At 33.5% G+C, this 13,344-nt stretch overlaps 1 protein-coding gene across 4 annotated transcripts in view; it reads left to right on the forward strand.

Moving 5' to 3' along the window:
• The window catches only part of LOC135834674 (EGFR adapter protein-like), a 249,375-nt gene that overhangs the window by 205,433 nt on the left and 30,598 nt on the right, over positions 1-13,344 (forward strand). For all 4 annotated transcript variants that reach the window (XM_065348618.1, XM_065348617.1, XM_065348620.1 and 1 more), the window contains one exon: positions 6,926-7,057. In XM_065348618.1, coding sequence (XP_065204690.1) covers positions 6,926-7,057 — 132 coding nt within the window. The remainder of the gene's footprint in view (positions 1-6,925; positions 7,058-13,344) is intronic.

The following is a 13,344-nucleotide window of genomic DNA, read 5'->3' on the forward strand; positions in this document are numbered from 1 at the left end:
TATATAGTTTCCAGTACAAATATGTACGAATGACGTATATCAGACAGCAACACAAACATCGAATTAAAGCTCGCTACTTTCTCCATTAATTATTGCCATAGAGTACACGAATGTACATACTATGTGTGTACATTGTACATATATATGCACGTGCTGCATACCACAGGTGCCTTTGGGGCATGCTGATACGGCAAAGACGACTGCATCATTATTTCAAAGTAAGGCATTCGCTGATTGAAGACTCTCCTAAGTACCTACATGTCGTGGAATGAGGTAAAAAAATCAAACTACGAGGTACGAAACGAAATGAACGAGTGTTTGTATTGTTGGTACACAAGATGATCCGTTCGCGTGTTTTTATGACTGCGTGTACCGCAATGTCCGCTGCGGCCTTACGATAAATCACGATTTTACAGTATTTTCTGCCATTATTTTCGATTGTGAGCGCTCTAGAGAATAGTGCAATAAAAACTTTTTTTTTTCGTTTTCATTGCACTCGCGAGCGATTCCAGACAGTCTTCTTTACGTCTCGTCTCTCGACCGAATTCCGTCGAGATACGAATATATCTGATGATGTTCTGTAGAGAGAGTATAGGGCTGGAATGGGGCAAAGGAGTAGAAAAAAGGCAGAATAGACTGAAATTTTGTGTCACGAGATTGTCTCAGGGACTTCGTTATCATAATTTCGTATTTTCTCCTCCCCTATATGTGGTGGAATGATTTTATTTGAATCTTGATAACGAGACGATAAACGTGATTATAATTTTATTTATTGGCCGATGTGATTTATAGGTTTGGTATAGTACATTCAACTATGTGGATGTGTATACAGCTTTTTTTTGCTTCCTTTTTGGTTTCGATATATAAGCTCGCAATTACCGCAGTCGATGAATAAAATGTAAATCAAGGGGCAATAAAAATGAACGAATTGCTTCCTATCTATTTAAAAAATGTACAATTTGTGTAGAAAAAACGGTTTCAGTTCGTTTTCTTCTTTGGCAAGGAATAGATTATGAATATCTTGAGAATAAGAAAAACGAACGAGAATGAACGAAATTGCAAAAATTTTGTGAGTATCGAATCAATGATTTTTTTGCCGAAATGAGAAATTGAAGGGGTCCCGAGTTCAGTTATTTAGAGTTGAGCATTTTTTAAAAGCTCAATTTTTAAAAGCTCGCCAAATTTTGGGTACAACTTTATTCTTAGCCTCATTTCATTCCTCTGCTTTCGTAATTTTTCTTGAAACTTGCACATTACCTAGGTACGTAAATACAACCCATTAATTTTGAATGAACCAAATTGGCATTTGAATCAATTACCAGCCTATCGATGCTTAATAAAGATACATTTATCAACATTTTCTCTTTATTTTATTGGCTCTCTCTCACGATAGCAGAGGTCAGTTAACCTCAATGTATCAAAATTAAAATATGCATTTTATATTAATGCCTACCTTATACCTATACCTACGTGGTACGTGCACAATTCAATGAAAACATATATTTTGGAAATTTCTCCGCATACCAACTCGTAAAATATAGGTATATAAACTCCTATCACTAAATGATCTCTTAAGCTGCAGCTATTCTACTATAATATTTGCTGTCTTCTGACACGACCAGCAACTATAAGCAGCTGATAGATGGCGGAGTCTCCGCCACTTCATTTAATTATCGCTGTGCTTATACCTATGGGATATAATTACGACGAGCTGTCTGTCTGGACAACCATTTATTAGAGGGGGTGGGCAAATATGCGAGTAGTCGAATTCAATGGCTGGCGCTCGAATTAACATTTGAGCATACCTATTTAGGGAGAGAGAGGTACCTCTGCAAAAGGAGGGCAAGCACCATTCAACGAATTCTCGTACTCACACATGTGTAGGTAGGTACTTTATTTGTAGTTACTCGTATTTACAATGAAAAGTAGAAAAGGAAAACACAGCACGCGTGTTAAACTGTGGTCAAGTATCGTGTCTATTGACCTAATTCGCATGGAATTGGTACCTATGTGATGTTGAGATTTTCATGTTTAGAATCATTCATCGTTTTAAACGTTGTAAGTACGTTATTTAGGCGGCTTGATCACACGATAGGATATACGTCGAGGAGTCGAGGAAGTATTCCGTATTCGCGATTTTTCCTTGTTCTGCGTGCGAATTGAAAGGTTTAATTACATATTATGTGTTTGTTGAAGTTGCTTGGTTATTGCAGAGGAAACGCTTCTTCAGTTTTAAGTTGGATTTTTTAGTCCAATTTTCGTTGCAAGTTCGAGGTTATTGCCGTCTATCGGACATGCCAAAATGGGGAAAGAGAAATATTATCTTGCATGGCTTCCAAAATAAAATACATTTTCTCATATTTCGAAAAATGCCACCAAATTACATTTCAAAAATAACAAAAATTTCTATAAAAGCTGAGAAAATTAAAGTACGAGTATTTGGAGGAAAATAAATGAGACAGAAGAAGAACCTGTTGAGCAATTTGGTGAAAAACAGGACTTTTTATTTGGCAATCTTCGAAATAAAACGAAAAATAAGTGCTTTTTGGATGTATTGGCAAAAAAAAATACTTTCTTAGCAATTTTGGAAAAACTAAACGACCATGTTGACTATTTTGTTAAAAAACTGCTTCCTGTGCATTTTGGTGAAAAAACAATCATTACTTACAACTTGTTGTCAACTCACTAAAAATTGTTGGTAAAAAATGGAAATTTTTTTGACAATATTAGCCAAAACAGGCTTTTTTTAGCAATTTTGGCAGAAACATGACTGTTTGACAATTTTGTCAAAAATTGAAGCTTTTTGTTAATTTTGACAAATTGACACTTTTTGACAAAAATTAACGCTTTCCCGATTCGCGCAAGAGGCAAAATATTTTGCTGCTGACAAAAAGTGAACAAATGGCAAAAAAAAACTAGTGAAATGGCAAAGCTTCAGCCAATGAGCGACGAGTATTTGAAGTTTGCCAACACGTGTCAAATGTTTGTCAGTGTCAGTATTTTGCCAATTACAGGCAATTGCCACGATGGCAGTATTTTTGCCAATAGCGCACATTTATAATTAACGGTCACATTTATTTGATTTTTAAAAATAAAAAATGAATGGATACATAGGTACTTTTTCGATTTTTTTCATCCATGATACTTTCCAACCCTTACAAATTTTTCTTACCTAATTCCTGTCACTAAAATTCCTATACCTAAGGGGGGATCGAACCTGGGACCTCCTGTTCCTAACAACCTACACCTAACCCTACGGCTACCAGTATCACACAGAGATATGGGCATAAAATGAATTCTTATAATTTGTTTGCGAGCGCCTGTTGCTGATTGAGAGGTTGAATGGAAAAGGGGCCTTGATCAATTTTTTTTACTGCTTTTATAAGTTCAAGTAGACTTGACATTTTTTCCATAAGCAAACATTTTCTAATTCGTTTTTTTTTTTTCATGAAAGAACACTTTAATATCACTGAATATGGTGGAGAATTGATGAAAAACGTAATTTTAAAATATATTTTCAGAATTGCAAATACTTGTCAGAAAAGCAAAAACATTGATTAAGGCCCCTTGTCCATGAAACCCCTCAATTGCTATAATTTAGGCTAGCTGTGTCAAAAAAGTTATGGGGGAGAGTGGGGCGATCTGTCACAAATTCGATAAATCATTTTTTTCTGCCGAAACTACGTATGCAATCAAAAAATCAATTGTACCAATCGATAGCCCCATTTATCCTCTACAAATGGCAATTTTTTCAAAATTTTATCTTTTCATTTAATACTCCAAATTTACCAAAAACTGCAACCAATTATTTTGCATTATATTTTTTCTTTTTTGTAATTAGAGGTGACTGTGAGGAATTTTTTCAGAAAGTTCAAAAACAAAGCACACTTTTTTTGGGTAAAAATATTTAAAATCATACCTATAGATGCAACTTTTATTTTTCTTTGCCTTTTTTTTGAGTGATTGCAGTGAATTTAAATATTTTAAATAAATTATATATTGCATTTTGTATTTTTTTTAATTTATTTTTTACAAAATTTGATTGGGTGTAGCGAATTTTGTTTCAAATTGGAAAACATAAAATAGGGACCTATGTACTTTGAAAAAAAAAACTAATGCAAAAACAAATAAAATAAATTTAAAAATTCAAAAATTCTAATTTTTAATTGTATTTTAAAGAAAATTCATACTACCTTAGGAATATGATGATTTATGCGCGAGTGGATTGCCTCAATTGACAAAAAATGTCAAAATGCTGGCAAAAACACAGTCATATCAGTTGAATTTGCCAACTCTTTGCCACTGGTTGGCAAAAAAATGACACATGCAAACTTTTGTCCGCCATGTTTTGCCACGTTGGCAAAGCACCCCTTCATGATTGAGAATATGTGTTTTTTTGCCACAGTGGCAAAAAAAAACTAGTTTTATTTTGCCTCTGCGCGAATCGGGTTGTTGACAATTTTGATACTTTTGACAGAAATGAACACTTCTTCACAATTTTGACGAAAATTGACACAATTTGACAATTTTGACACTTTTTGACACTTTTGATCAAGATTGGCACTTTTTGAGTAATTTGACAAAAATTGACACTTAACAATTTTGACAAAAACTGACACTTTTGAACAATTTTGACAAAATTGATGCTTTTTGGCAATTTTAATAAAAATAGACACTTTTTGACACTTTTGACAAAAATTGACGCTTTTTTACAACATTGGCGCTTTTGACAGAAATTGACACTTTTTGATCATCTTGACACAAATTGACACTTTCTGATCATTCTGACATAAATTGACACTTTTTTTGAGACGTTGACAAAAATTGCACTTCTTGACACTTTTGACAAAATTGACACGTTTTGACTATTTTTACAAAAATGGACATTTTTAACAATTTTAACAAAAATATACACTTTTTGACAACTTTGACAAAATTGACACTTTTTGACAAAAATCAACACTTTTGAAGAAAAAAGACACTTTTTGACCAAATTTACACATTTGACAGAAATTGACAGTTATTGATAATTTTGACAAAAATTGCACTTTTTAATCACTTTGACATAAATTGATACTTTTTTTGAGACGTTGACAAAAATCGCACTTTTTGACCCTTTTTGACAAAAAATTGACACTTTCTGAGACTTTTTACAAAAATTGACACTTTCTACAAAAATTGGCACTTTTGACAAAAATCAACACTTTTGAAGAAAAAAGACACTTTTCGACAAAATTGACACTTTTGACCTAAATTGACACTTATTGATCATTTTGACAAAAATTGCACTTTTTGATCATTTTGACATAGATTGATACTTTTTTTTTGAGATGTTGACAAAAATTGCACTTTTTGACACTTTTTGATACTTGACAAAAATTGACACGTTTTGCACTTTTGACAAAGATTGGCACTTTTTGACTATTTTTACAAAATTTGACATTTTTAACAATTTTGACAAAATTGATGCTCTTTGGCAATTTTAACAAAAGTTGACACTTTTTGACACTTTTGACCAAGAGTGGCACTTTTTGACTATTTTGACAAAAATTAACACTTTTAACAATTTTGACAAAAACTGATGCTTTTTAACAATTTTGACTGAATTGATGCTTTTTGACAATTTTGATAAAAATAGACACTTTTTGACACTTTTTAACAAAATTGGCACTTTTGACAAAAATTGACACTATTTGACAATTTTGACAAAAATTGACACTTGCTGATCATTTTGATATAAATTGACACTTTTTTTGACACGTTGACAAAAATTGCACTTTTTGACACTTTTGACAAAAGTTGAAACGTTTTGGCAAAATTGGCACTTTTGACAAAAATTGACACTTTTTGATCATTTTGACCAAAATCAACACTTTTTGACCGTTCTGACAGAAATTCACACTTGTTAATAGGCCTCGTTCCCCCCGCCCCCCAATGGCAATCTTTGACAACTTTTCCCAAAATTGACATTTTCTGACTTCGGCAAATTTGGCAAAAAGAAACAACAGAATCTTATACCTAAGCAAATTTGGCAAAAAAAAGAGACTTTTGTTTGACAATTCTGAAACAAAAAGAGGAATTTTCAAGCGCGAAAATAAATCCTTTCTAGATGTTTGGCTTGGAGAGGGGGCCCAAAGATTATTTCCTTTAATTTTTTGTCAACTACCCAACTTTTTGGCACCAAATTTCTATGTCACCCGTTAAAACCGACGCTCGTGAAAAAGATCGATCTCATCTGTATTTATGAAGAAAATCTGCCTAAAAAAGCGCAGCAACACTGTTTTTTTTTTCAATTAAAGAGACAAGCTGTCGAGTACAATTTGTAAGACGTTTTGTATTCGGTTTGAAAGAAAAATAATATAGTTCTCGCCTGGATTGAGATTAAAAAATGCGATGAACTCGGACCACGAGAGGAGTGAAAAACAGGATGGGAGCGACGAAGTATTTATGTCGCGTGTGTATACAAATAGTTTGACTGACTTGAAAATACAGTACTCGTATAGTTACGCGATGTAGACAGCAGCGAGCGCCAGCGATGACGATGCCGTTTAAATGAAAGTTTTATTCACGCTCGAATGATATAATGCGCCTTGCCAGAAAGCCCGTAGGCGATACATACACTCGACAATCGGAAATGCAATATATATACAATACTCTTGCGCAGCACAAAAGCGAAAAGCCTTTTTTTGTGTAACGTGTAGTGTCGCAAATGGGAATAAAATGGGGGTTTTTGTACGTATATGGTACACATAGGTACTATATTTACTGTACTGGATGGGATATTGGGTACTGGGTAGAGTAGGTATGCTCTATTGATAATCTCAATGTGTAGGTACATAAATATATAAGGTACCTAGACCTACTCAACTCGTACAAATGAAGTTTATTTTTCAACATGGTATCTAATCTTCCGTTATTGTTTCAGGCCGAAGAACTGAATTCAATTGTCGGAAATGCATTTCGAATGGCTTACGCGACGCAGTTGAAGAATCAGAGTACCTGTAACGAAATGAAAAAGGCCTTGTTGCATAGTCAAGATCATGGAGTTGGCACATGGGTGAGTAATCCTTGTCTAATTGGAATACTATACCCCCCCACCCCACACACACACACACACACACACACACCCACCTTGAAAGGATTAATAGTTCGTTGTTTGAGGTTTTCAAGTGTCAATGGTCAAGAGACTCAGCCAGAAAATGCATTTTTGAGGTGAAAGCTGGGGGAGGGGCAGACTTTCTGTTGATGTCAGATTTTACATTATCCTTGATTCGAATCATGTTCAGCTTTGATTCGTGATCCATTTTTTTTTTTTTTTTTTTTTTTTTTTGGATCCTTGTCTCAATTCTCAAATTTTATCATTTTTGGCAATTTTCAATCTGTAATTTTTGTGTTCATTTTGATGTTTCAATGATAGATACTTCATGTAATTTCTACAAAAATTTTTTCCAATTTGATCATAATTTGATCAATTTTATTACTTGTTGCAAAACTTCTTTCAATTTTGATAGAGGTTGGACACTTTTTTTTTAGATTTTTCAATCATTTGTATGGCATTTTAACAAATTTTTATGCAATTTTTGGCAAATTTTCTAACCTAACAAGTTTTAATGATTCTTCAAGCAATTAGGTATGCATTGCAAAATTGTGGGAAATTTCATTGAAATTCCATCAATTTATGATGGCTTTCAAGTGATTTTTATGCCAATTTTACAGTTTTTGGGATGATTTATGTGATATTTTCACAAATTTTTTCTATTTTCAAAATTTGATTGACTTTTTTTGTAATTTTCAGCATTTTTTTTTCGTTTTTGAGCATTTAAACTTTGGTTTGCCCACTTTCTATAAATCAATCTTTTTTCCCACAGCTCCAATTTTGATTAAATCACGATTTTTGGAAAACCCACCAAAACCAAAATTTTAGCATGCTCAAATTGATTTTTGACGAAACCGTTTTGGATCATTCTGAAGCTTCTGGCCGGACTTTTCATTCCTCCAGAATTTTCGAACTTCTCCAGAAGGTGGAGAAATTAATTTGAGTAGCTAAAAATGGAATGGTGGCTTATTTTTGAAATATTTATGTTTAATTTAGCATGTTTACTTAGAATTGAAGGGTTCTATTTTTTTTTTCTAACTAGAAATTTCCTAAAATTTTCCTACGAACAGAGAATTGTTTATTGGAGATTTTTTTCCCCAAACTACGTCAAAAAAAATTAAAATAACAAACTCGGGGTGTTCCTCTAGAAATTGTCCCAAATGTGGATAAATTCGTTAAAAATTGAGCGTGAATACCACAAGAGCGATTTTGGTTGAAGGAATTCCAAAATTAGATGGTCTTGAAGTCTGAAGAGGGAGGGAAGGGTGAGAAAAAATATCAGACATGCGTAAAACCAATAAAAATGTACGAGTAGCTCCTCAAAACAGGTTTAGGAGGCTCCAGTAATTTTCAAAAAAAATCGCTGCAGGTCCTAAAATTACTTGAACTCACCTGAAGTCGTCTTCAGAGAGTGTTAAAATTGGAGTGTAGAGTAAATTTCAGCTTTCCATCTACATTAATTTGATGAAATTTTGTGAAAATTTAAAGTTTCAAAAATCTGCTGGAGGCTTCAGGAATTTTCAAAAAGTCGCTGGAGGATCCAAAACGACTTGAAATTCACCTGCAGTACTCTGTAGCGTATTGAAATTAGTTTTTAGAATAAATTTTAGCTTCACAACTCCAATTTGATGGAATTTTGTGGGAATTTCGAGTTTCAAAAATCTGCTGGAGGCTCCAGAATTGCTCAAAACGGGTTGAAACTGTTTCCAATCGATTTGGCGTGTCAAAAATAGAGTATATCCCAAATTTCAGTTTTCTTGGTCAATTTGGTAAAATTTTGATTTCTTCCCTCATTTTTGGCCTAAATTCGATTTTCAAAAATTCACCAAAAATCTTAAAACGCACTTTAGCACTTGAAATTTTGACAGGTGATAAATTTTTGCATGATCTTTCGATCTACCTTTGTAAAGTTTGAAAAATTTCGTGCAAGTCCTATGTTAAAACGCAAAATCTGCGATTTCGGCTGAAAATCGTAAAATCCAATTTCGAAGGGACAATTTTTGAAAAAAAAAATGGATAAAATGCTCTTTTTACGTTGGAATTGAATCCTCGCACTTTAAAAATCAGATCAAGTCGATCATGGTGCCAAAAACAACACGAGAAAATTTACACCATTTTGAGCATTAGATAGTTTTTTTTTAGCCATAAAAATGATGGAAGAAGAAGAAAAGGAAAAGATATAGGTAGAAACAATAATTTTCAAGCTGCAACTCGGTACAAAGGCGATTTAATTTTTTGCATGAGCTCGCATAAGCCTTGAGGAATATTTCGCCACAAATTCTCGTACACAGTACACCATTACAAGGGTAGGTTGACGAATGCAGGGATATGTCGGGTACCTTGTAACAATACACCAAAATTCAATACTCCAAACAATTACGTCGGCCGACTGCACCTCAATAAATTATCTCGTCGAAAAAGAGGGAAAAAGTAGACGAGAATAAAAAAAAAAATAGCGCAACCACGACCAACTAGCCAATTCACTCTAGAGAAGAGGAGGAAAAAAAATCGACTCGAAAATTGGATTGCAACTATTGTAAGCACACTTGAGTGAGGATGGAGCGAAACTGAACGATTTTTACGACGATGGTTGCGGCTGCTGCCGACTTTTTAATAATTTTACCTTTTCACATTTTTAATGAAGCTCTCGAAAAACTTCTATCCTTTTAAACAGTCGTGTACTTTACCGAAAATTTATTAACTTTTTCGTATAGTTACTTAGTTAGTATACGAGTACCGACCTCTCGTGAGTAACGAGCTTTCCGACGAGGCGGCGCCGCGCCGCTATCACGCGTACGTCTTCTAATAAATATGTATTATTACCTGGTCGCTGCATTCCATACCCTCTCTATGGTACTCGTACTTGGGGATAGGTTGGTCGTCGTGCTGATTTATTATGCACTCGTATATCTTTCTTTTTCTTTCTTTTGGTGGAAATTATACTTACTATACGGCGGGTGTAGGTGTGCTGTGTGCTTCTCTCTAGTACTGCTTACATCTTGCTTCTTTTACTGGAAATTATTTTACGATTTTGTGTACAACAACCCTTCGAGGAATCGACTTTTCTCTCGGGGAAAATCAACATTTTTGTAACGTTGAAGTTTACACCGCCGTGTTTACTCCCTCGCGTCTTTTCGCGTCGTAAATTCGAATAATTTTTTGAGCAGTCGATGTTTCCACAGTAGCGATAAAACATTAACTCTTGGGTAATGCGAAGCGAGAAGTGAGGGAAGGGTGAGATTCGCGGTGTCAGAGGGAGATATATGGCCACAGGGTTACTCGAATTAGAGTATATTATGTACCCTAATTCGGGTAACACTGAAAAGAGCGTCGGTCAGGGCTTCGTGCCAACTGAGTGGCGCGATGTCCGTTACTGTCTTTTCAATACCCGGAGAGGCAGTCAGTATTTACGTGTTCTTTATTATTATTCGCGGATCTTCCGAAGTTTAATGTGTTATGTATAAGTTAGATATTAAGTGTTTAAGAGGTTTTACCCTCATCTTATTTGTGTCTTTTTATATAATTGTGTTGTGTATGTGAACATCCTGATAAGGGATGAATAAATGTGTAAAAGTACATAGACGTGCATATTTTGTATAATGTTGTTACCTTTCGCGTATTAGATCACAGGGGTAAGTGTCCTACGGGCTAAATATCACCTAATTATCCGCCTAAGGCATAAGAATATTATAACAATGGCGCCCAACTAACTTGCATGTAGTTAATATGTTACGAAAAAGTTTCCTTTTTCATGCGCGCCTATCTACATTGGGTCAGTGTACCCTATACAGATGATTTTTTGCTTTAAATTAAATATAGTCTTTTGAAATAAAAAGAAAATTATATTTTTCCAGAAGCAAAAAACATCAAATTTACGAAAACGTGGTATTTTGCAGCTATCTATGCCGCACGTTGCTGCTACCTATGCCGCACCCTCCGCTGTTTTTGCATCAACCGTTGAGCCGCAGCTGCTGCTGCTGGCCAACGCACACGTTATCATTTTGTTCCGATGTGAACAAAGCAACGCACTCCTGCGCATTTTATTCTATTCCACATTCGTTGTATGAGTGATTTAAATTTACTTATATGAAATAAACATACAATATTTTGCAATTATTTATTAAATAACTCTCATCTTTGTAAATAAAAAAATAATACCTGAAATTAGGCAGGAAGATAATTTAATAAAAATAAACTTATTATAATGACTAGAGATCATTATTTTTTGATGACAATAATGAAGATGACGGATTACGTCAGCCCACCCTCCCACCCAATGAGCTTGTGGATGTAGATATCTTTGACCATGAATTACAGCTCACATAGAAATATGAAAATGGAAAAATAAAACGTATGGTGGACACACAAACAGTCCAATAAAATCAAATTGACAATTTAATCAGAAAAATGGATCAGCTATCTAAATTACAAGAAGCTACCACACCATGTTCAAAAAAGGCATACCAAAAAGTAATACAATGTGAATTATACATTGAAGAATTGGAAAATTGGACTAATAATTACGTCAAAAAGACCAATGAATACAAAAATGATACAAGTGTGAAAAATTAGAAAACTGACAAAATATGTCAACCAATCAGCAGACAATCATAAAAATACAGATGTCAAACTGGACAAATTAGACAAAATGTTTGTAAAAAAAAATTGAAATAAATAAATAAATTGAAAAACAATTAAGAAAATTGGAAGAAAAAGTTGGAAAAATACCTACTCACTGCAGTTATAGAAGTCAAAGCCTGCAACAAATTTGATAGGGGCAGTTGTGTCCTAGAAATTATTAGAGAATTAATTAAAAGGACTTACACAATGAGCAACGTATTTGTAGCTGACAAATTTTATAAACAAGTGATTAGAATAATTATAATGAAGGTGTCACCTGTGTACCAAGAACAATTACGTGATAATGGACAAAGAATTGACAAATTTGTCAAAAAATTGAGAAAATGAAGTGAGGAAGACACCATCTCATCCTCCTGAATGGCAATTAATGTCTAAATAGATGAATGAATTTGCATCTATGATACATCGGAAAAAAATGGTTTAAAATTAAAATCCAAATGACTAAACATTGTTTTTGCATGAATATACGAAGTATTTAGGATTCACAATCTTGAGGGGCAAAATAGCCCACCAGAGTAAATAAATTGAAAATTATTTTTGAATGTTTTTGCGCAAATATGTGATTCGTAATCTTAAGGGGCAAAGTAGCCAACCAGAGTGAAAAAATTGAAAAACTTTTTTTTTCAAACTTTTTAAATCAAAAAAAAAAAAATATATAAAAAATGGAAAATTCTCATACAAAACAGTTGAAGAAATCCTAACTTTGGTCAGAATTACAGACCTCTACAGAAATTTTATACTTGATTATAAGCAGATCTTAGCTCTACTTTACAAGCTAAAAAGAGCAAAAATACCCACGTATTATGGGGCAAAATTTAAAAAGCAGCTCTTATAAAGAAAAACTAAAAAAGTTTCTCGAAAGATTTAAACTAAAACCTCTACCACCCACTGGTGAATTATGCATAGATATGCATCTCAATGAAGATCTGATGAATGAGGTATTATTTTACCTCAATGAAAACAAATGAAAACAAATTGGTTCATATTTCTAAACAGAACTGATACCCTACAATGTGAATTTCATTGAGGAAACTACCAAAAAATTACACAAAAAATTTAAACAAAAAAAATTACGACATACCAAAATACTAGGTAGATTATGAAAAATGCATGAAAATGATTGAAAAAATTGATAAAAAAACAACAAATGAAAAAGTTTGCAATTGCGAGCAAATAAATATTTGAGTAAAATAAGATGAAAATCTAACAACAGATTTGGATGAATTAATCCAAGATAATGTGAAAACAAAAGAAATATTTTTGAAAAAATTCTAAAATATTGCAATAATGCCACATTTTTTCCAAATTACATGAAATTACCAATATGTGTGTACTTGCTGAAGTAAACAAAAAAATATACCAATCCCAAAGTCTGAAAATATGGAAAGATTGAAGCTCATTTGCTCAGCAACGTATTTATGGTTGATATTTATGGACCAACCCCTACTGTGGAGATTAATCCAAAACATGAACTCGTCATAAAAGACACATTTTCCTAAAAATATGGGAAGTTACAAAAAACCTATGAATATAAAGGAAAATCTGATTATAGACCACAATGATTACATACACGTAACCTCAGATGGGGCACACTCCAAAAAATGGAG

This window comes from Planococcus citri, chromosome 2 (genome assembly GCF_950023065.1).
Source record: "Planococcus citri chromosome 2, ihPlaCitr1.1, whole genome shotgun sequence".
Lineage (NCBI taxonomy): Eukaryota > Metazoa > Arthropoda > Insecta > Hemiptera > Pseudococcidae > Planococcus > Planococcus citri.